The sequence below is a fragment of the Rhinolophus ferrumequinum genome, chromosome 22, assembly GCF_004115265.2.
Source record: "Rhinolophus ferrumequinum isolate MPI-CBG mRhiFer1 chromosome 22, mRhiFer1_v1.p, whole genome shotgun sequence".
Lineage (NCBI taxonomy): Eukaryota > Metazoa > Chordata > Mammalia > Chiroptera > Rhinolophidae > Rhinolophus > Rhinolophus ferrumequinum.
The window spans coordinates 535,826-557,807 of NC_046305.1; the positions used below are offsets into that span (position 1 = coordinate 535,826).

Genomic DNA, 21,982 nt, shown 5'->3' on the forward strand with positions numbered 1-21,982 from the left:
CACATACCTTCCCCGTATGAAGGCTGCTTCACCAGCCCCAATCCAGGCATGTCTAATGGTACTGGTCGGTCTCTGAGCCACATTCTGTCTTTGTCACGTCTCTAAGATACATCCTTTCTTCTCTATCTTTATTGTCAGCACGCATTCTGATCCTTTACAAGCCCTCAAGGGAACAACGGCCAGGCTCTGAGCGATCTGAGGCCGCCACACTTCCCGACAAACACAGCACTCCCGCATGTCTGCAGAACGTGCTCTTCCACTTCCACTCCTTCCCCACAATCCATCAGAACCTAGCAATCCTTCACGTTCCCATTACAAAAGCCCTAGTTACCTGCACCACACTCTCCAGCACTTGGTCACGTCCTTTCTGTCTTACCTGCTCCAAATGAATTGTGTGTTTATGTCCTGTCTTTCCAACTGCACTACAAGCTTCCTGAGGTGACAATTATGGCTTCTGCTTCTTTTATGCTCTTAGCGATCACTAAGCCCAGGAAAAAGTCAAATACGTGAGCGTGAAAAAGAGAGCCCTTCACAACCTAAACACGGGCTCCTGTCTGAAGCCATGTCTCACTTCTAAGCAACCATGGCGCCATCCTCCCCTGCCTCTGCACAGACTGTCGCTGGCCCATGCCTGCCCATGCCACCATTCTGTCATCTCTGAGGGTTCTGTCACCTCCACAGAGCCTTTCCCCATGTCCCAGGTAGTGTCTCTCCTCCACAAGCCCCACTTCGCGGACACCCACCAAGTCACAAGTGGCCACACATAGTTCATCCCTCTGGACACGACAGGATACGAGAAAGAAACGAACCCAGAAGAGGAGCTAAGGAATGGGAGGGGAGAAGAAAGTCTCCACCCATTCACCAAGTTCACTGCTGACCCGTAGGAGGACCACAGTTCTAATTCCAAACCGAATCGGCACCACTGGCAGAAACGTGTATTCTGTCGAGGCAAAGCCGAGCGTGCGGACACGAGGAAAACGTGGCCTGAGGACCTGGCATCTCTTACCTCCTTCCTCCTTCACTTCCTCACTGGCTTCTCCTGCAAAAGGCTCCTTCGCCATAGGACGATCACCTCTGTCTTCTTGGGTAACTGCCTTGGGCCGGAGTGTCATTTTCTTCCCTCTCCTTGAGCCAGTGGCGTGGAGGTTTTCTTTCCCCATGTGTGTAGTAAGGGGCTGGGAAGACTCCGAGGATGGGACAGTGAGTCCCTTAGAGGTGGCCGCATCAACAGCTTCCGGAACGGGTGCACCTGTGTCCTGGCTGAGTCCCCTAGAACTCAAAGACAGACCCTCCACACCCAGCTGATGTCCTGCCGGCACAGACTGGACTTCAAGGCCAGCTGCTCTGCCGTGACTTGGACCCCAGGACAGAGACACGGACCCCAAGTCTTCCACCTGGTCCGATTCTGGTTTCACGGCTGACTCTGGGGCTACGTCACCTTCCTCCTGGTTGCCCTGGTGATGTGGGGATTCAGTCGCCGTAGTCCTTCTCTTCTTACCGGGCAACATTTTTAAAGTCCTACTTTGGTTCCATCCTGAAAGGGTAAAAGCAGCTTCTTATCACCCTCGTTTTAATTACGATAATAGGATTTCCTCACGCATCTTTTCACTTACTCGTGCTCAATCATGAACACAGGACTTCACACCAAGTACACAATCTCCCGTTAGGGGAGAGTTGAGAGACAGCAGTTAGAGGGCCTGAGTTGAAATCCTAACTCTACCACTGATCAGTAAGTTATCTTGGCCAAGGGACTTCACCTCTCTAAACTTGTTTCCACAACTGTAAAAAATAATTGTTGCTACCTCATAGAGCTGTTATAATTACACAGTACGTGTTCGTTATTATTATTACCATCAGGAGGATAGAACAGCATGATCCTGAGAGCAAACTGTGAGTCAAACTGTCTGGATTTGTTTCCCGAGTCAGCTTCTCTCCAGCTTTGTGACCTTGTGTAAGTTTCCTAACCTGAAGCTCACTTTCTTCAGCTATAAAATAAAAACAGCACTTACATCATGAGATAGTAAATGATTCGATCAATAAATGTCTTCTGTTGTTGTTTCCATAAAGGGGTAGTTCCATTAACAGAAACAATCCAAAAGCAAAGTGTGGCTGTTTGAAGAGGTTAGGCCATGTTAACAGAAATTTCATATTGAAAGCAAGAGAGATTCCTACTGTTCTCTCTAGTGTTACTTCTGGACTCTCGCCCTCAATTCCAACGATCACATTTTGAAGGCAACGCTAACCTAAACTGGAGAGTATCTTCTTTTACGTTATCATAGCACCTGTTCGCAAATCTCTTTGATGGCACATATCACTTTTGTGATTTGCTTCTTGTCTTCTTCCCATCTCCTCTCTCCCCAAAACTATGCACTTTTTCAAGAGAACGACTCTTTCAACCAGTACTACTACTCAGCAGTATCTGCCCTATAGTAGATGCTCAATGAACATTCCCTGAATAAATGAATGAAAAGAGGGCATGAATTTCCTATTCAGTGCTTATTCCTATGCAACATTTAGAGCAAGAGTTAAGCATTATGTGGAAACTAACTGCATCTTTCTACCCCCCAAAAAATCTTTCCTTGATGAAATAGGTCCAAGAATAGAATAAGCTGCCGTGTATTACAGTGAGTCTTCATCACTGACAATGTTCAATGAAAGTCTGAACGCCCATCTATCAGGGCACCAGATGAAAACATGGACCAGAGGGCTGCCAAACCAAGTTCTTTCTAACGGCGAAGAGTCTGAACTATAAGGTTAGTCTTGAACCTCCCTAACTCAGTTTCCCCAGGACACTAGGAAAGATCTCCCCCCAAACCCCCATCAACAACGCCCTTATCTTGATATTTAAAGCTCAGTAAACACGTGAAGGTTCCGCTGATCCCTGTAAGGGAGGGTGGTGAGTGGGGAAGGGAGTAGCTTAGGCGAGTCCTATGTTTCACAGATGAATTACTGAGGTCCAGAAAAGGAGGGAGAAAGGGGAGAAGGGGAAGAAAGGAGGCAGCCACCATCCAGTCAGCAGCGCACAGGTCTGGGCTCCAGGCACTGAAAACACAGCACTAGCTCTAAACAGCGCCCCCCCCCACGCCCCTCCCCCGCTTCGGACACGAGTCAGACCAACAGTGAATGAATGCGAATCCAGACGCAGCCCAGGGCGGGCCCCTCCTGGAAAAAGATTTCAAAAAGGGACCCTAACTGCGCTGTCGACCTAAGCGGAGAGCCCTGGCCCAAGTCCCCACTCCCAGCAAAACACCCTCACAACACTACCTTCTACCACGCACCCGGCGCCAGACCCGCGCCTGCCCTCAGCCCCGACCCCGCCCCAGCCCTCAGACCCGGACGCCCTCAGCCCGGCCACGCTTCGCCGGAACGTCCAGCTCCCACTGCATCTTCCCGCCCCACAGCACAAGACCCAGTGAGCTCACCAGCCGGCCTGATCCCGCGGAAACTCGGTGTCGGCACCACCGGAAGTCAGCCAACGGCAGCGACTTACGTGCGCGACCCCGAGTCGCGGTGCGCGGCGTCAGGTCGTCGAGGAGCATGCGCAGACCACGAGGCGCCATCCTATGTAAGGGCGGAATGAAGCCGAAAGACTAGCGCGTCAGTTGCTGGCAAAAAGAAATTTAAAGGCAACGCTTCGCTTTCTCGGTCCATGGAGCGATCCTACTCAAAACAAAACTGGGGGTTGAGATTCAGTGGTTTAGTTAGACAACTAATCCTTCTCGCGGCGCGACACCTGGAATACGGGACCAAGGAAGTGGAGAATTCATAAAATTTCAGAAAGAGGAATCCCTGGGTTACAAGCAGTGCAGTTTCCTGAATAAAGCTGTCTCGGACTCAATCCATAGTAATCATTCATATCTGTATAATACTCTGCATTTTACAAAATGCTTTCACTTACATTATCATAGGTGATTTGATCTTCACAATAAACCCAATGGGACAATGGATATTATTAAACCTTCCAATTTACACAAGACAAACTTCTAGCTCAGGTGGGAAGGTGATTTCACACAGCTATACACAGCTATCAAGGGGAATCAGGTATCCTAACTAGCTTCTTCTCATGCATCGTTCTGGTACCTGGGAATGTGCCTGGGGCATAGTTGATGTTCAATAATTCAACACCTGTGTTTTGAACGAATAAATGACTCCTAGAACCGCGTTCTTTCCGCTCTTCTAGGACAGAATGTCAACGCTGGAAAAATAGTCAACTCTCTCATTTTACAGATGAACCACCAATAGATATTTATCCATTTAAAACTCTGTTTGACCCCATCCTGTCTGTAAACAGAATCCGACAGGATGAAAAGTATCCACAGTCAAAATGAAGAGTGATTTGATGGAACCATGGACAACCTGCCAGTTGTCTGACTCTACCTGCACCACCCTTACTCTCCCAAATGCCAAGACAGTCTCTGGAAGCTTGGAGTTTCATTTGAGTCCTGCTTTTGAACCTACAGAATACAGATCTGTTGGTTTGCTCTTCCCCCCGACCCGTCACCCCCCCCCTTTCTTCTCCCCTCCCTCCTAAGCAGCCCTAAGCTCCTGAAACTTTTGGAAGAGACATATCCAACACTAACTTTGGCACTCTTCCTTAGTCTTTTTATAAAAACAGCTTTAATGTACACACCACACCACAAAATCCATCCGTTTTACTTATAGAATTAAATTATTACAGGTAAATTTTTAGAGTTGTGTGTCCACCACAAGGTTTGGTCTTTAATTAGAGTTTCTTAAGTTTAAGAAAGCTTCCTATAACCTTTAGTGGTCTCAGAAATGCATAACAGTAATGGCAATGGATACTGAAATGCAAGCAGCATTGAATTTTGTTATTCCAAAATCCTAGGCACCCAGAACATTCTGCTGCTATATTAAGCCCAGGGAACTGGAATCACAGGATCTATAGAACCTCATATGATAATGTACCTACACTTCTTACTCAGGCCTCAGGGTTTTCTCCTTATAGACCCACAGCCTGTCAGTGGGCGGAGTCTCATTCTTAGGCAATCTCGGCGATGGGAGGGGTCCCCTCCCGGGGATCTTCCGGAAAGGGGCGGGCCTTGCCTTCCGGAACTTTTCGGACAGAGGCGGAGTCTCCTGCCGAGGGCCGTTCGGAAGAAGGCGGGGCCTACCTCGCATCAGGACCAGTCTGCCTGCACCTGCATCCTTAGCTCAGAGCATCCCTGGAGCATCTTAAGAGGAGACCGCAGCTGGCAACCAGGGACCAGACCGTCGCAGGAGGCGTCTGCCTGATACCTTCCCCCTCCCCTGACCTAGCAGTCTACAGCGGCCGCTTCCGTACTGACCGGGGGTTCCCAGAGTTTGTCTGACCGCTGCAAAAGCATTTTTCTAGCGATAACCTGTGATTACGACATGGCTGAGATCACCAATATCCGACCTAGCTTTGGTAAGTACAGCCCTTCAGCATCTTAAGAGGTAAACTAAGCCTGGGGTAGTCGACACCGTTGCAAAGCCAGGAGAGCCCAGCAGCTGGACAGGGAATGGAGCCCAGACCAGGGCCTTCAAAAGCCATCCCCGCTAGAATCGGGCCTGTGTTGGTGAGTAGCGGGCAGTGGACAGCGCCTGAACTTGAGCTGTGGGCTGCAGGGCTGGGAAGGCCAGAGCCACACAGAGGGTGGGAGGTCCACGATGCGAAAACCTTGCGTGGTGCACCATCGGCATTGCTGGAGGTGAAAAACAGCGAGCTTCGGGAAGACGTGAACCCCTCCCTCTGGGGGAGGAGAGGTGGGGTAGGCCGAGCCCTCCCCCTTGGGGCACGCAGGGCGGTGCCCCTTCCTCCCTCTCCTACTCCTCAGGGATGCGGGGGAGGGAGGTGGCAAGGGGGATGGGGCATCAAGATGGCAGCTTGGATACTGGGGGTTGTGTGGCTAGCAGCCAGGGGAGGCGGCGGCCTCTGGGGAGAGAGGTGCGGGGGTGGGGAGCAGAAAGGAAGCCACTCCTTAAGCCGGTCAGCCGGATGCTGGAGCTGGGAGGAAACGTGAGCACTGCAAGTTGTATTCTGCACCGTAATGGTGGGTCCGTCCGATGCCTCCAAATGGCGCTTGGTGCTGTTGGGCTGGGGGATGACGTGATGTCTATTTCTGGGCCTCCTGGCAGCGCCTAGGCGCTTCCTCCCGGGCCTTTGTTCCCTGTTTCCCTGGGCTGGCTTGCTGGCTTTTCAAAAAGGGGGACTCACCCGCGCTGGCGCTGGCAGGGGCCCGATCCAGGCCCGAGGGGGAGGGGCGAGAGAGGCCGAGCCCGGGGGAGGCCGCTTTGTGTACCAGAGAAAGCATTACGTCATCTCGGCGCCGCTGGTCCCCGACCCAGCCCGATGGGCTCCAAGATCCGTTACATTCCCTGGAGCAGAGTAGAGTGGAAAATAGGGGGACGATGGGAAAGAAAAGCTCGAGAAGCAAGTTTTTCCCCCTTTGGAGATTCCCCCAAAATAGGCTAGGGCAACAAACTTCCTGTGCTGTCCTCTCCCGGTGCAAAAACGAAAAAGAATTACCCAGCTTCTCCGTCAGTTCGACCCCAGTTCGGGTGGTAGAAGCCAGTCTGAGTGCTGTCAGCCTAGGGTTCCTTCATACCCCTAAGAGATCCTAACCCTCAGACAATCTGGAAGGTTAGGGTGGGGCCACAGTCCCACCAGCAAATGGCTTTCTCACTGCCCAGTAAGGGGTCCGTGGAAATGAGCAGAACTCTGTGCAAAACTCCCTCAATATCCAGAGAATACAGGAGAGGACATGGCGTCAGGGAGAGTCTGCAGACAACAGATCACACCTCTAAGTACTCGTCCCACGGACTCCCAAGGCTGAATCTTTATGGTGTTTCTTCCCCTTCACCTTTTGCTTCGTTCCTCTTTCAGTCCCAAATTTCCAAAACATGTCCCTTTTGCGGTCGCACAGCCCTCCATGATTTTCTTTCTGCTCTTTCCTTTTCTTCTTATGCCTTCTTGCCAACATATTTCTTCTCTAATTGCAGTCCCAAGTTCCTTGGAAAGTGAATGGTGTGAATTTAATGTAATGATTTCCTGTAGAGGGAATATTAGTGGAAAAGAGAAAAGAAATTATATCAGCCTTTTACATACTACATTTCATTAGATCCTTACAAATAGCCTCTGGTGTTGGTATTATATATATTTGCCAGATGAGGAAACTGAGGCTCAGGGAGATACAATAAAGTCGAAGAAACTAGTGAGGTGATGGTAGGATTTAAACCAATATCCAGTTGATGGCAAAGATCATTCTCATTTCACTGTATCACACCGGCCACCTTGACAGGAAAAGGCTGTTTTAATAAAGGGAGTGTCAATAACGGGTCAGATCAGAAGCTGACTGAGTTGGGCATAGTCCCGATGTGTCGTGCAGGTCTTTTGACCTGTACAGAGGGTCTCCCACATAGAGAACTTCCACTTCTGACTTTTTCAAGTGTCCCAGAGTACTTCATTTCAAATGCCATAGCCCTTGGGAGCTACACCAAGCCAACACTCCATTTTCCATGACCGTGGAGGACAAAAGGAGCAAGCAGCCCCCGTCACTGCAATTTACAACTACTTTGAAACACATTTCAGCCATTAGGTCCAAGTTCTTTTTCCCACCGAGCTTTTGACGAAAGCAAGACAAAGGGTTCTGAGTTTCAGCATCCCTGATTCTTCTTCTTCACTGCCTTGAGTATGGGGGAGATAGACAGGGCTTATCTCAACACTCAAATACAGAAGAAAGTGGGGCAAAGGTGGGAAATAAGGTGGGGTGGGGGCGAGCTCTGGGGTGATCAGTACATGGATCTGTCCGTTTCTCTCCTTTTCCTTCTCTGACCAATGACAGGTGAGAATCCTTCATGTTCTCTCTTACCCACCCCACCTCCATTTTCTAATACTAAAAGTTGAGGCCGGGGAAGCAGCAGTGGGTTCTCTCAAGATCACAGAGTAAATTTATGGTAGAGCCAAAAGGGTCACGCAGATTATCTCCCAACCTGGCCCTTTGGAGCTCCCTTTCGAATAAGTCTCAAAAATATACCTGTCTTGGTAGTCCCCTGCTTTCCTCTTCTCATGGAGATAACCAATGTTCAGTTTCATGAATCAGTAGCAAACAATTTTCAGGAAAGTCCCTGATTGATGAATAGAGAGCCATTTTTTCAGCTTGTGCCCATTCTGATTGACAATTGAAACCAATCAATTGTTCAAACAACTATTTACTGAGCCTGTATCAGATGCAGGAGACTTGGGGATTCAGTGATGACAGGATGTTATTTCCGCTTACTCTCAAGGCTGAACGCCCCATTTTGTGAACCCTCTCCCTAATAATTCATTCCACCTAATACGCTGAGAATAAACACTATTATTGTTCAGTATGGCCGTGGACAATTGCAGTGACCCATGCTCCTTGTTCCTTTTGTTCTCCAATGCCATGGATAATTGATTTATTTGTTAACAGCTTTACTCTTTATCTAGATTATTTAAAAATGTAAGCCCTTCTTTTCTTACTTTCATAGAACCATGGAATGTCTGAAGTAGAATAAACATCAGACATTTAGTGCAGTCCTCATGGAAGAAATCCCTTTTAGAATATGCCTGACCTGTGGGAATCCAACCTCTGTTTGAAAGTTTTCAGTTGGAGATGGATCTAGACTAATCGGCTTCAGTGAATTTAAGGGGGAAATAACCCAAACCTAATTATCTAACTCAGGGATCCAACTTGTGTGGGAAAAGGTAGACAAGACTAAAGAAAGGAAAGGAAAGGATCTGTCTCTTTTTAGTAATTCATTCATTCAACAAATATGTATTAAGTGCCTACTATGTGTTTTTAGTGCTGGGCATACAGAAATGAACAAAACAGACAAAACCTGTCCATGAAACTTACCTTCTAGTGAAGATAGACAATAAATGGTAAAATTATATGAGTATGTGTGTGTGTCTACATGTATTCTCGTGTTTGTGTGTGCGTGAGAGAGAAGACGTGGAGAAAATTAAGCAGGGCTATGAAGTGTGGCTCTCGGGGGTGGAGAAGGTTGCACTTTTAAATAGGTGGTCAGGGAGGGTCTTACTAAGAAGGTAACATTTAAGGAAAGATCTGACATTTTCCACAGTCTGTTTTTTCCATTTAAAATTTTTCTATTTTAAATACCTGGGAGCTGAAATTTGGAAAATCTTTTCAAAGTACTTAGACCCAGAGTTCTTCTTTTTACTACTACCCACCCACTCTACACACCCCCCTCCGTGAGCACCCCCCCAAAACCATCCAAGGTCAAGCCCACATCCTTCCACCCCGTCTGTTAGTCAGTCAGTTAACACAGGTCCACTGTTGACAAACCCGTACTGGATGCCAGACAGCTCGTGCCCTTGTGTAACAGTTGAGGTGAAGGGGTTCCCATGTAAAAAGGTGACCTGGTAACACTTACAGGGCAGCTTCAAGTCTATATGAGCTAAGCAAGTCCATACATGCTGAGGGAAGGCCAATAAAATCAGGAAGGCAGGTAGGGCCCGTCAGGAAGGCTTTCTGGGGAAGGTAACTTCCATCCAGGTAACGGTTCCATCCAGGTAACTCCACCCAGGTTTGGTGGAAAGGAAGAGCCATGCATTGATTGAAGAGGGTGCGGGAGGGCAGCTCTAAGATGGGGGAGAAGTTCAAAGCCCCGATGAGCCGGTTTGGCTTGGGGGAGTAGGTTGCTGACGAGCAGAGGAGCTCAGGCCGGGGCTTGAGGTCCCCCTGCCTTGACGCTTCTCTGGTCTCCACCTTCAGATGTGTCGCCCGTGGTGGCCGGCCTCATCGGGGCCTCCGTGCTGGTGGTGTGCGTCTCGGTGACCGTCTTTGTCTGGACATGCTGCCACCAGCAGGCAGAGAAGAAGCACAAGAACCCCCCGTACAAGTTTATCCATATGCTGAAGGGCATCAGTATCTACCCGGAGACCCTCAGCAACAAGAAGAAAATCCTCAAAGTGCGGAGAGACAAAGATGGCCCTGGGAGGGGCGGTGGACGAGGGAACCTGCTGGTGGACGCTGCCGAGGCCGGCCTGCTGGGCCGGGACAAGGGTCCCCGAGGGCCCAGCTCTGGAGCGTGTATAGACCAGCTACCCATCAAAGTGGACTATGGGGAGGAACTCAGGAGCCCGATGGCCAGCCTGACCCCAGGGGAGAGCAAAACTACTTCTCCATCCTCTCCAGAGGAGGATGTCATGCTAGGATCCCTCACCTTCTCGGTGGACTATAACTTCCCCAAAAAAGCCCTGGTGGTGACAATCCAGGAGGCCCATGGGCTGCCCGTGATGGATGACCAGACCCAGGGCTCTGACCCCTACATCAAAATGACCATCCTTCCCGACAAGCGGCACCGGGTGAAGACCAGAGTGCTGCGCAAGACCCTGGACCCCGTGTTTGACGAGACCTTCACCTTCTACGGCATCCCGTACAGCCAGCTGCAGGATCTGCTGCTGCACTTCCTCGTCCTCAGCTTTGACCGCTTCTCGCGGGACGACGTCATTGGGGAGGTCATGGTGCCCTTGGCCGGGGTGGACCCCAGCACGGGCAAGGTCCAGCTGACCAGGGACATCATCAAAAGGAACATCCAGGTGAGGAGGAAGCGTGAGGTGGGGCGGGATGGTGGGTGGGGGCGACGAGATCTCAGGATGCATGGCAGGGAAGGGGATGGGATGGGTGGCAAAGAGGGGCTGTGGGAGGAAGCCCGCAGCCGTGGCCTGGCGGTGGTCTCCTCTAAGGAGCGCCTTCCTGGGGAGACGACGGGCAGGTGGCCTCTGAGATACCCTTAGTGGTGGGCACCCTGACGCCGCGTCCAGCTCGCGGGGAGCAGGCTGGACCCCCAGTCATATCAAGGAATAGGGGCTCGTTTCTTCTCCACAACATGTCTTCCTCCAGCGAACTTATTTCTCACAGCTGAAAAACGGGGAAAAGAGTTCAGTGATTTTCCCCTCGACTTCCCTTTCCAAGCCAAAGTTCCGGGTGTCACTAGCGTCACGTACTATACACACGTCTTTGAATAACCATTTTATAAATGCTTTCTAATACATCGCTTCACCTTCGAGCCTCTTCCCCAGGCCTGAAGCTTTGCCACAGACGCCAGTCCCCATTCCTGAGAGCCCTCCCTCCGCCCTCCTCCCACGGCGCCAGCACTGGCTCTTACGTTGTAACTTCAGGGGTGCAAGAAATGTGCCCCCATCCTCCACTAGTTCATTCCTCTCCCACAAAGGGGAAGGCAGTGTCCTTCTGTGCTGACGTGCTAGGGCCTCAGAGCTGCCTGGCTTCACAAGGGGGGGACTGCTCACCCCCTTTCCAGCTGTGTGACATGGGTGAGGGACACTCCTAAGCTTGTTTCCCCATGTGTAAAATGGAGCTGTGAAGACTGCCTTCCTGACAGGGTTAGGAGGCTCAAATGACATACTACCCCGGGGCATATTATTGCCCTGGAGGAGCTTTTACTATAGTGAGAGAGAAAGACAGACAGTCTTGGCAGTAACCAAGCTGCGAGTGTGGTAGGAGCTTTGAAAGAAGACGTAGACGCTTTGAACTCTGTTTCAATCTTTTTTCAGGAGAAAACATAAGTGGTTAATTGCAAGGGCTTGGAAGTCAGAGGGAGTTTGAATCCACGTGCCGCCAGTCAGGTGACCTCGGGCAAGTGGCTTAGCTTCTCTAAGTCTCGGTTTCTTAAAGGTGTTAAGGAAGGCGATGGATTTACATCACCCCTAGCACATAGGAAACCTTCGGTAAACTGTAACTACTGTTATTGTTATTTCTAGTTTTAATAACGTTCGACCCCCGGGAGATATATGTCCTTTGAAGATGTCTGTATTTTGTTTTGACAAAGTAAAAGAAGATGGGAGAACTGCATCAGTGGAGAAGCACATAGAAGGTTCAGGAAGGATGTCAGGGTCACTAAAAACAGGTGCCCATCTCCCAGGGAGGGCCCCGGCTGTAGGGGCCACGCTCGCTCATCTCTCAATGCCTTTGCTACCTGCAAGCCCACACTGGACTCAGTGGGGAGGCAAGAGCTCGGGATTGGACTAAAGAAGCTTCCAGACCAGCAGGGGGAAAGCGCACAGTGCACTCGCAGGTACAAGGTCTGTCCGCTGAAGAATGAAGAAGGCACCGCATGAGACGGGGCAGGGGGCAGGGGGCAGGGGCAATTCCCCCTGGAGCTGTGTTCTCACTTTCTCAGCACTTCCAGAGGCGCCTGGCCCACTGCGGCCAGCTCCGCCCTCAGCACTGCTGCTGTCACACGGCTCTCTCAGCTCACCTCCCGGGGCCAAGGAAGCCCAAACATTCTGAAGACTATTAGAGGCGTTTGGTCAGGACATAAACACAGGCCCGACGGCAGGGTCTAATAGACATCCTAGAGTCTTAACACAGCAGGGGTTCTCATAGCCTGCGAGGCAGAGGCCACGGGGCAGGGCAGGGCAGGGCCAGAAACCGCAGCCCCTGCTCTGTTGAACCCCCTCCATCCGCTCTCCTCTCCCACCGTCTCTTTTCCACAGGTTTCTGCCAGCCGCTCCTCCCCCCCCCATTGCTAGGCTCCTCTTGGCAGTGGCTCCAGTGTTCCCCTCCCTGCCTTCATCCAGCTCTTCTCACAGGGAGACCCTTTCCAACACAGCCTTCCCTGTAGCCGCAACCTTGGTAAAGCTGCCAACTAGCCAGACTCTGCCCGAGTCTGATGCACTCGCAGCCTGAGGCTGAGACGGGAGGATGGCTCTGTGCCAAGCTGCAGCTGGGAAGCGACGGCAAGGGAAGGGACTGATTTGGGCTGCGTACAAAAGAGCCTCGAATCCAGGACATGGCGTAGGGAGCACAGACAATGGCATTTGCTAAGCTGCCAGGGGCTCTTGGCAAGAGGCACATTTCTTTCCACTTTATTAACTCCCTTCGGGAGGGATAAACCAGGGCTGGGCAACACCCCCGCTGGAAGAGGCCCCAGACAGGACACCAGAGCCTGTGCAGTCCCACTCCAGAGCCTTGCAGCCTCCCAGGCTTCCCCAGCCAGCGCCTTGGGCAGGGCTGTGTCCCATCGGAGCCATGACTGTCATCTCCTAGTCACTTGTCCCTGTGATTCCCTAGCATGACAGCCTCCAAACGTCTCCTGAATTCTGCCTACGTGGCCGAGAGTCCGCCCTCTCTGGATCTCCCCTTAGCTCATCAGTTAGAGCTGTTCCGGACTATTCCACACTCTGTGTCAGGCATCCCCTTATCACATGGGGCCAGATTATCTTCCTCCAGAGATTCCTGGGTGGCCACTGGTGAGAACTGCATTTCCCTAAGGAAGCCGCCCACTCCTCACTGCATTTCCTGGCCTGTAGCAGACAATGCACGCCCGTCCTTTGCACTGGACAGTCCATTCCAGGTGAAGCAGCACAGGATTGGTCATCATTTCTGACTCTAACCGGTTCACTGCCTTCCTCCCGTCAAGCAATTATCATCTGTGGGCTCAGCCTCCCTCTAGGCTGGAGCGTGAAGCCTCCTGGGATGGCTTGTGAGAGCACTCTCAGCTCTTAGGAAACTCCAAAAAGATACAAGAAGCATTCGATCTTAACCCTTGATCACGAGTGCAAGAAGATCACAGTATAAACTCTTACCGAGATGCCCCAAATCTCCAAGCTGGACTTTAGGATTAGATTTTTTTTTTTTAATGGCAGCTTTTTTTCCAAATATTTCATTCAGATAGAAATTAAAGTGACTTTACATTCCCCTAATAAATCCCCCACAAGGAGAAGGGAGGCGATACAGAGAGGGCCGGGGGATAAAGAAGAGACAGTGGGAAAGAAGTGATTTACAAAGTAGATAATAAAGCGCTGCTACCCTTCTCCTCATTTCTTCAGGTCATTGTTTTCCAAAGCATTTCCTGTCTTTCCTCTGCCAGCTCTGGTGCTGATGACCTGGGATGATGGTCATGGGAACCAGAAGACTCTTAAAATCTCAGATTTACGAGGGACCTTAGAGGTCGTCCATTCTAGCCCAAGGGACTGAAAAGGGAGAAAGAAAAAGGAATGTCAGGTTTCCAGGAACAATGAAGAAGGTTGCTACGCCTGAGTCTTGGGGAGGATACAGGGGGGCTGTGGTTGAACATTAAGGCTTTTGTTCCTTTTGTTTTCCCATGATTGTGATTTATGTGGATGGAGGTGGCCCTTAGCTGGACTTCCAGCCCCAAGAAAGGTTTATTGAGGATGTGTGCGTCCACCTAGTGCAAAGACTCTGGCCAGAAAATCACTCTGGAAGGGGCTCTGCTCATTAGAGGAAACAGAGAAATAGACTGCCCCCTGGCCCAGTGTTGCCTTCCTCTGAATGTCTGTAGGACCCCCGCTCCTTGCTCCTGGTCTCTTTTCCACTGAGGGAGAAGGATCCCGCCCTCTGCGAGCCAGGCCTCCCTGCTCTGTCAGGCATGGCTAACACCCTTGCCCCCCTCCTAGGCCTTTTGCTTCCCTGCCCCCCAGCAGGGCCTTTGCCTCACTAAGCAAGGGGCTGGGAAACAGAGCTCGCTCCCAGCCTGTGACAAAGAGCCATTGACAGTGATGCTTGGAGCGGGATTGGGTGGAACGAGAAATGGGGGAGGTGAGGGGACGGACGTGAGACTCTGGTCTTCACTGCAGAATGGAATGGCATTCAGGTGGTGGTGTGGCTGCGGATGTGGGCATCACAGAGCGGCAGGCACTCTGCCCGTGGAAAATACCAAAGGCGGAGGGGGATCCGATGGAGAACAGTTGCCTGAGGAGCGATTTTAGGGGAGAAAAGTATTAAAAGGAGTCGTCTGCGTCCTCTGAGAAGTAGGGAAGGGGCATAGGGGGATTAGAGGAAGAAGATTTGGCTGTAATGGATGATGTAGGAAACAGAGTTTTAAATAAATAATCGGGAAACCTAAAGTCTAATCCTGTAGTCAATGTTATTTTTTCAAGTAAAACCCTTTGTTTTTATGTCAACTCTCCTTTTTGCCCCACCTATCCTTCTTCTGTATATAAAGTTAGAACCATATCTACAGATTGCATATTGAACACTTAGATACCAGGATTCAAGGGTGGCCTCAGACATCGACGTCAGATCCAGTTAACGTTTCATTATTTATGGAAATGAAGGGGAGCAGTGGCCCAAATAATCCATAGGTTCTTTCTCGACCCGCGCTGTGTGCTGGGATTTTCTGTGACATGGAAATGTCCCCTCTGTGCACTGCCCAATGTGGCCGCCACCAGCCAAATATGGCTGTCGAGCCCTTGAAGTATGGCCACTGTGACTGAGGAACTAAACTTTCAATTTTCTTTCATTTTCACGAATTGAAATTTAAATAGATGTGTGGAGCTAGTGGGTCCTGTGTTGGATAGCTCAGTTCTGAATGTCTGGAAGGTACCTGATTTGCTTTGTCACAAGGGGTTACTTTCCTGCTGCCATTTGGCCGTGGCTCATCGCAGAAGTGAGTCTACAGTCTCTGCGGTCCGATGCCCGTGGAAAGGAAGCCACCCAGCAGGGTCCTGGTTGGCACGGGCAACCCGCCTGTCATTGTAAACTGGCTGAAGGTTCTTCCCATGGACCTAGTCAGGCGCTGACAACATGTATGTCCTGGAGAAGGGAAACCTGTGGAGCTTCACTCTGGCGTTGGAGAAAAGCCATGAAAATCTTTTTTTTTAAATCTATTCTCTTTGGTACTTCAACTTCAAAAGCTAGAGGCTAAGTTTAAATTTTCATCAGTCATGTTCTGTGCCTTACAAGAGACATTTCCACATGCTCCTGGCGTGAAATGGAACCTCGAGAAGTGTTTTAAGCCATGTGAAATAGTATCAGAGTTCTTCCCTTGAGAGGACTTGAGGCTGATAATCAAAGCATAGACTCAGGGTTTTTCCCCCCCGTTTTTCACTAATAAGCTTGTTAAATTAGTTACTACTGCACCAGACACACCTGAGCAGGTAGAACACTAGACTGCCAGCTTCTTGAGGAGAGGGTTCCTGATGGTCTAGCTTTTCATAGCTGCTGGCAGAGTGCCTGGCCCTTAGTAAGTGCATACATGATAAGTCATTTTGGTGGGTATGTAAGTAAAGCTGGTGGTGAGAAGAGTCTATTTTTTCTCAATCTAAGAATTCCTGACGTAAGCGACATTTCGTTGAAGCTATAGAGACTATAAGGAAAAAGATTTGCTAGTCGGGGAATGAAGTTGTCTTAAATGTAACCTATGATATCCTCGATTCCTCAAATGCTCCTCCTATTGTTTTCCTTCTCCCAGCCCAGCCCCACTTCCTAAGCTAGAAACTTGAGAAATAGCCCTGCATCTCTTCCCTCTCCCTCACACGGCCATCCAAGTAGCCACCAAACCTAGGAAACCCTGACGACTCTCCCTGAGACATAGCTCCCCTCCGTCCATCTCCTCTGCTCCGGCCCCGGTGCCAGGCCTCCCCGTAGCTTCCCGAGCCTTGCAGCAGCCCCGCCACTGAGCTTTCTGACTTTGGCCTTTGTCCACTGCAGTTCACTCCCCAGCTTTCACGACAATCATGGTATTACTACTAAGATGTTAAGAACCACCACGGTAACGGTGTCACTCGTGTGTTGACCGACCTCCTCTTGGCTGGGCTGACTCGGCTGCTAGGTTCCAGTGTTCCCACTGCCGTGCAGCCTCCCCTCACACCCCTCCCGCTCTCCCTGCGCAGGTTCCCGGCCCATCCCTCCTGCCAGGCACCCCAACACCAGGCATACGGCCCCTCCCCCGTCCCTCCCTGAACACCGCGTACCCCTCAGGACCCAGTGCCTTTGTACCGGCCATCCCCGCCACTCCGCCGGCCGTGACCCCCTCTCTGCCTGTTGTCTCACGGTCCCTTACTCACCGGTCATAAACGCACCCCAGATGTCAGCTGGCAGAGCCTTCCCAGGGCCTCCCTGCAGCACGTAGACAGGCTTGCTCCTTCTCGGACTAGTTCACGTTTGCTCACATCTCTGTCTCCTCTACCCTCGGGAGTCCTGTCAGCGCTGGCTGCCCCACCCCGGGCATGGAGTAAGTATCCAAATGTTTAAAATGTTCTCGGAGGACTAGAGGCTTTTCAAGCTCCAAATAGGGCCTTGATGAAATTTAGAGACGGGAGACAAAGATGTGGGCATAGGGTGGGAGCCGGCCGGGCTGAGGAAGAGGTGAAGTGCGCACGATACAGGGTGGCTGGTCACCCTGGGAAATGGAGGGACAGGCTCCAGAAAGTTCAGGGATTCGCCCATGGCCAGGTGATGCGAATGTGGCAAGGTTAAGACTCAGACCCACATTTCCAACCTCCTACGGGACCGTCTTCAAAGCGTTTTTATCACAAGAACCAAGTGAGAGAACAGGAGAGAATGTACTCGTAGGGCGGACCATGGCATTTTACACAGGTTAACTTCCCGAATCTTCTTCCTAAGCCCGTGCGTTGCGTAGTTTTTATCTCCATTTTATAGATGAGAAACCGAAGTACAGAGTTGTCAGGTACCTTGTGCCTGGGTCATACAGGTGACAAGTGGCAGCAGGATGTGAATCCAGACCAGGCTGGCTGCAGTCAGCGCTCTGGAATGCGAGGCTGGGCTGTCTGTCCATGCAAATGGTTTCATGTAGTGTCACCATCCGAATTAGAACACCTCCCTCGCTGTTCAGTGTGACGGTAACAGCTTGACGGGACGAGTACCTGCTGAGCGGCTTTCTCCCCATGCTCCCTCTCTGGGCCGCTCTTCCCTGCCCTCCGCCAGGGCCTGCGCCTGCTGGGTTCTCACCTGTTGCTTCTTCTCCACAGAAGTGCATTAGCAGAGGGGAGCTCCAGGTGTCTCTGTCCTATCAGCCCGTGGCCCAGAGAATGACAGTGGTGGTCCTCAAAGCCAGACACTTGCCGAAGATGGATATCACCGGCCTCTCAGGTAGCAGCTATTTACTCCAACCTATTTCTAACCTTCGGAACAGACCCCGCCTCCTGCCCGTGACCCAGACACACCCCCACGTTTCAGGCCCCCTCCCGCCTTTCTCGCTGCACCTGTCCGTCTCTCTGCCCCTCTTCCTGACGAATATCTAGGTTATAGACTTTCTTAGCCAGGGAGGTGCTTTGGGTGAGCAAATGGGGTCTTTACCTTCGGCGAGGTACCCTAAATGGTATCCTGCCAGGTGCTGGGCCCTCCCTGCTCCAGGTGAGACGTCTCAAAAGGGCTGCAGGCAATTGTTAGTCTCTGTGCCCTTGAAAGCGCTTCCCGATGGCATTGGGTTTCTTCAAACCTGACTCGAAGAGGTTCTTCTCTTCCCTTGGTTCCCCGGGCCCTCGTCCAGGCGGGCGGACTGAAACCCAGTCAGCATGCATGTTTGTGCCATCACCCAAAACCACGTGGGGGTGGCCATCAAAGGGACAGACAGGATCCCCCCCTTCCAACACAAGACCACATCTCATAAGAGAGGACCGTGTCATAGGCCTGTCTCCCTTTTTCTTATCTCTTTGGGGGCCCCAGATCCTTATGTCAAGGTGAACGTCTACTACGGCAGAAAGCGCATCGCCAAGAAGAAAACCCATGTCAAGAAGTGCACTTTGAACCCCATCTTCAACGAGTCTTTCATCTATGACATCCCCACTGACCTCCTGCCTGACATCAGCATTGAATTCCTCGTCATCGACTTTGATCGCACCACCAAGAACGAGGTGGTGGGGAGGCTGATCCTGGGGGCGCACAGCGTCACCGCCAGCGGTGCCGAACACTGGAGAGAGGTCTGCGAGAGCCCCCGCAAACCTGTGGCCAAGTGGCACAGTCTGAGCGAGTACTGATCCTGCACCCCTCACCGCTCCCCCCGGGGCCAGGCTGGGCAGGGACGTGGCGGGGAGAGGGGTGACACAGAGAAGTGGACTCAAGACCTCATTTTAGTTGTAGAAGAAAATTTCGTACAAAACAAAACCCCACAAAGAACATCCCACATGACCACAGCTGCAGATCAGTTCTTAGCGATGATGATTTTTCTCCTTTGCAAGGCACTAGAAATTCTTTTTTTTTTTAATGGGGGAAAAAAAAAAGAGAGGGAAAGACCTCTATGAGTCTATATATAACAATGTAACCTTATACTTGCATGTCTAATACAAACTGAAGAAAGTAGCCTAACTGCCAATATCAAGTTACAGATTTTAATCCATGAAAATTGTGTTTTGTGCCGAATTGTATTTGCTTATGACCTGAAATTGACCTCTTTTTATTGGGCTTCTCTGGAGTTACTCTCACTCCCCACCTCTGCAAAAGAGTATTTGGCTCTTGTAAGACCTCACATGTACACTGTCACCACCTTCTCTCCCTATTACCTCTGACTTCTCCGCTCTTTGAGCTCCAGGTCCACAGGTCCGTTAGTCAGGCAAGAAACAAAGGTGGAATGGATTAGGCAGCATGTGCGGGAGAAAGGGTTTCTGAAAAATGGGGTGTTTTCGCCGTCGCAGCTCCTGCTATGAAGGGGTAGACGGCAGTCTGTGGTTAGATTGTGATGAAGCACATGGACCCATCCGACTTAGGAGGTAGAGCTGGGTTCACAAAACGAGATGACTTCTCCAAAAAGAGCTTTGGAGACTCCCAACTCAGCGGTAGGACAGTACCCGCTGATCCAACGCTCTTTGCAGGTATGAGGACAAAGAGAGAAGTGAGATGACTGACCCCCACCCCTCCCTTTGCATCTCTGTATGGAGGGCGACAGCCATTCCTTGGTCGATGGGTTAGAAATCATCAGAGGTTTGAAAGATTAACTTGGCCTTTGTTTTTCCAGAAATGCTGACCCTTGAGAAGCTTTAGAGTCTTCTCAGGTAGCTTAGATGTGATTAGTTTTGCTTCAGAAAGCAAAGGGCCTTCCTTCAAAGATTCTTCTCCTTAAAATGTTCAGTAATGGCTCTTAAAAATAACAGTGTGACGCAACGAGTCATTCATGGTGACTTGGATTCTTTCAGGACGTCCTTTCCCTCAAAACAAAGTGCTTGGTTCTCGGAACTTCCGGACCTCACAACAAGGTCGAGGGAAGGGGGATCCACAGGGTTCTATGCTCGTCCTGGAAACGTCACACACCCTGCGGGGATGAGACATCAGCCCCCTTACCCCTCGTCCAGCCATGGATCTAAGGCTGACGCTTCAGGTGGCAGAGACTTAAGTCAAGTCACTGACAATAAGGAAACTTGGGTAGGCAGGAGATACTTTTGCCAGCCCGGAGAGGAACTCAGATAAGCAGCAGCTTGAAGCAAGGCCTGAGAGATGAGCTGAGGTGGAAGGTCCACTTCCGTGCCCGAACCCCGCTTTCTAACTTGCTTCTGAGAAGGGGGTTGAAAAGCTGGGTCTCTGTGGCAGGAGTGGGTGTTGCCTTGATGTGCCCTTAGCTTTTGTGGATTTGGAACCAATCTGCACCAACCTCACCCCCCACCCCCAGTCCTTTAGTTGTATTTTGAAGCCTGGATTCTTGACAGTGCAGAGCGGTATGAGCGGGCACAAAGCCCAAGCTCTGTCCTGTCCCTGTCAGCCCCCACTCCCCGCAATCCGACTCTCTCTCACCATCCGTTGGGTTCCCACCACCAGTACTCTGTGGAATGTAAATACTGTATCATATGTAGAAGAAATTAATTTTCCTTTTCTAAAAATGCATTTTGAGAGGGTTTACTGTACATCTGACAGGAGCACTCTGAAGCCCCATTAGGAAAGAATTTCAACGGTTCCTCTTCATCGCCTTAATGTCTAAAGATCAGAAATCGCTGAGCAACTGCTTTCGCTTCCTTCCCAGAAACAATGCTAAAGCAACAGGTGGAGCCAGCCCGGTGGTGGTCGCCCCGCTGTGTGTGCCTCTGCGCTCCTCCTGACGGAAGTCTGGGAACAGCCGCAGCCCGCTCCTCTGCCCCCACCTCCTTGTAGCTTTATTCCTGGCATTCTTTGGGTCTACCGAGCACTGGGTGGTGACAGGGGAGGAACCAGTAGTTCTGGAGCCTGAGAGCTGCCTCGGTGTCTTTCCCAGAAAAAGGCCAAGAGGCAGACAGTACAGGGTCCCTCCCTCCTACCTCAGGCCTGACCCATCGTGCTCTTGACCTTGCTGCCCCAAAGTTTCTTAGCTGACCTTGACTTTCACATTCGTCCCTCCCAGACTTAGCTGGTAATGGTGGAGGAGTCCTAAGAGTCAGTAGAAAGACAAGAGACTCACTTCCTAGCCTTTGCACAAGGCACTCCTGGTCAGGAAGGGTTAGGGAATGGTCACTTCTGATTTTCCAAGAGTCAGTCCTTCTGTCCTATTTTGATTCCTTTGGGAAGACAAGAGTTTTTCTTAATAACAGAAGTCCCTTTATGAGTTATTTCTTCTTTCGGTTCTCCGTGGAGCACGGCCAAGACACACACATTTATGTGCTCTAGGTGTGAAAACAGAACTGGTTTTGGGGACAGGGGCGCCTGCTCAGGAGAGGGGACAGTGCAAGTCCGTCTTGGAAGGCTTTTCTTATGGCCATGATAGTGACACATCCCTCACTCTGCTCCTTCTCCAGTGTGGTCGTCTTTCTTTACCTTGTGTCTTCTCTTGTGAAAAGGAAACTCAAGAATAAAATAAACATGTCAAATTAAAGAAGAAAAACCTGAAAAAGCTAACATAAATTGTGTGAACTCGCATAACGCTGTATCGCTAACCTACGATATGTAATGCTATCCTGTATGTTGAATTTGTAAACGCACCACACAAGTGCAAAATAAAAACCGACTGACATTAAAGACAGAGTGACGTCAGCGTGGTTCTCTTGGAACCTAAACAGCTGTGAAATTAACACTTGGACTCCAAGGGGACGTTCTAGGGCGTTTTCTCCAAGTGTGGGCCTGCAACCACCTGATTCAGAATCGTCTGCAGGGAGCACTTGTTAAAACAATGCAGATTCCAGGCTCCCGTCCTAGAGCCCCTCACTGGGTAGGCAACTTGGTTTGCTGCTTGTTCCAACTCTCTATTGTAGTCTCTCTATTTTCCTCTCAAAACGTCATTCGTAAGATCCTAACCACCAGACGGAGAGATGATGTTTTTTAGCACCCCAGTAATTGGA

At 50.6% G+C, this 21,982-nt stretch overlaps 2 protein-coding genes across 6 annotated transcripts in view; one reads left to right on the top strand and one right to left on the bottom strand.

Annotated features, from left to right (window-relative positions):
- GON4L (gon-4 like) overlaps positions 1 to 3,575 on the bottom strand; it is a 48,715-nt gene extending 45,140 nt beyond the window's left edge. For 3 of the 4 annotated variants that reach the window (XM_033092169.1, XM_033092170.1, XM_033092171.1), the window contains exon 1: positions 1,007 to 1,508. In XM_033092169.1, the coding sequence (XP_032948060.1) occupies positions 1,007 to 1,508 (502 nt within the window). Of the gene's footprint in view, positions 1 to 1,006; positions 1,535 to 3,422 lie in introns of those variants that run through there. The other variant, XM_033092168.1, reaches the window with a different exon arrangement.
- A 1,524-nt stretch (positions 3,576 to 5,099) lies between these two features.
- SYT11 (synaptotagmin 11) lies at positions 5,100 to 21,666 on the top strand. Of its 2 annotated transcripts, none has more exons than XM_033092197.1 (4): positions 5,100 to 5,407; positions 9,738 to 10,564; positions 17,720 to 17,843; positions 18,408 to 21,666. In XM_033092197.1, the coding sequence occupies exons 1-4, from the start codon at positions 5,374 to 5,376 to the stop codon at positions 18,725 to 18,727; spliced, it is 1,305 nt and encodes a 434-aa protein (XP_032948088.1). In that variant the 5' UTR covers positions 5,100 to 5,373; the 3' UTR covers positions 18,728 to 21,666. The 2 variants fall into 2 exon arrangements, with proteins under 2 accessions (XP_032948088.1, XP_032948089.1); XM_033092198.1 differs by having other exon boundaries at positions 5,104 to 5,407; positions 18,417 to 21,666.
- Positions 21,667 to 21,982: the final 316 nt, after the last annotated feature.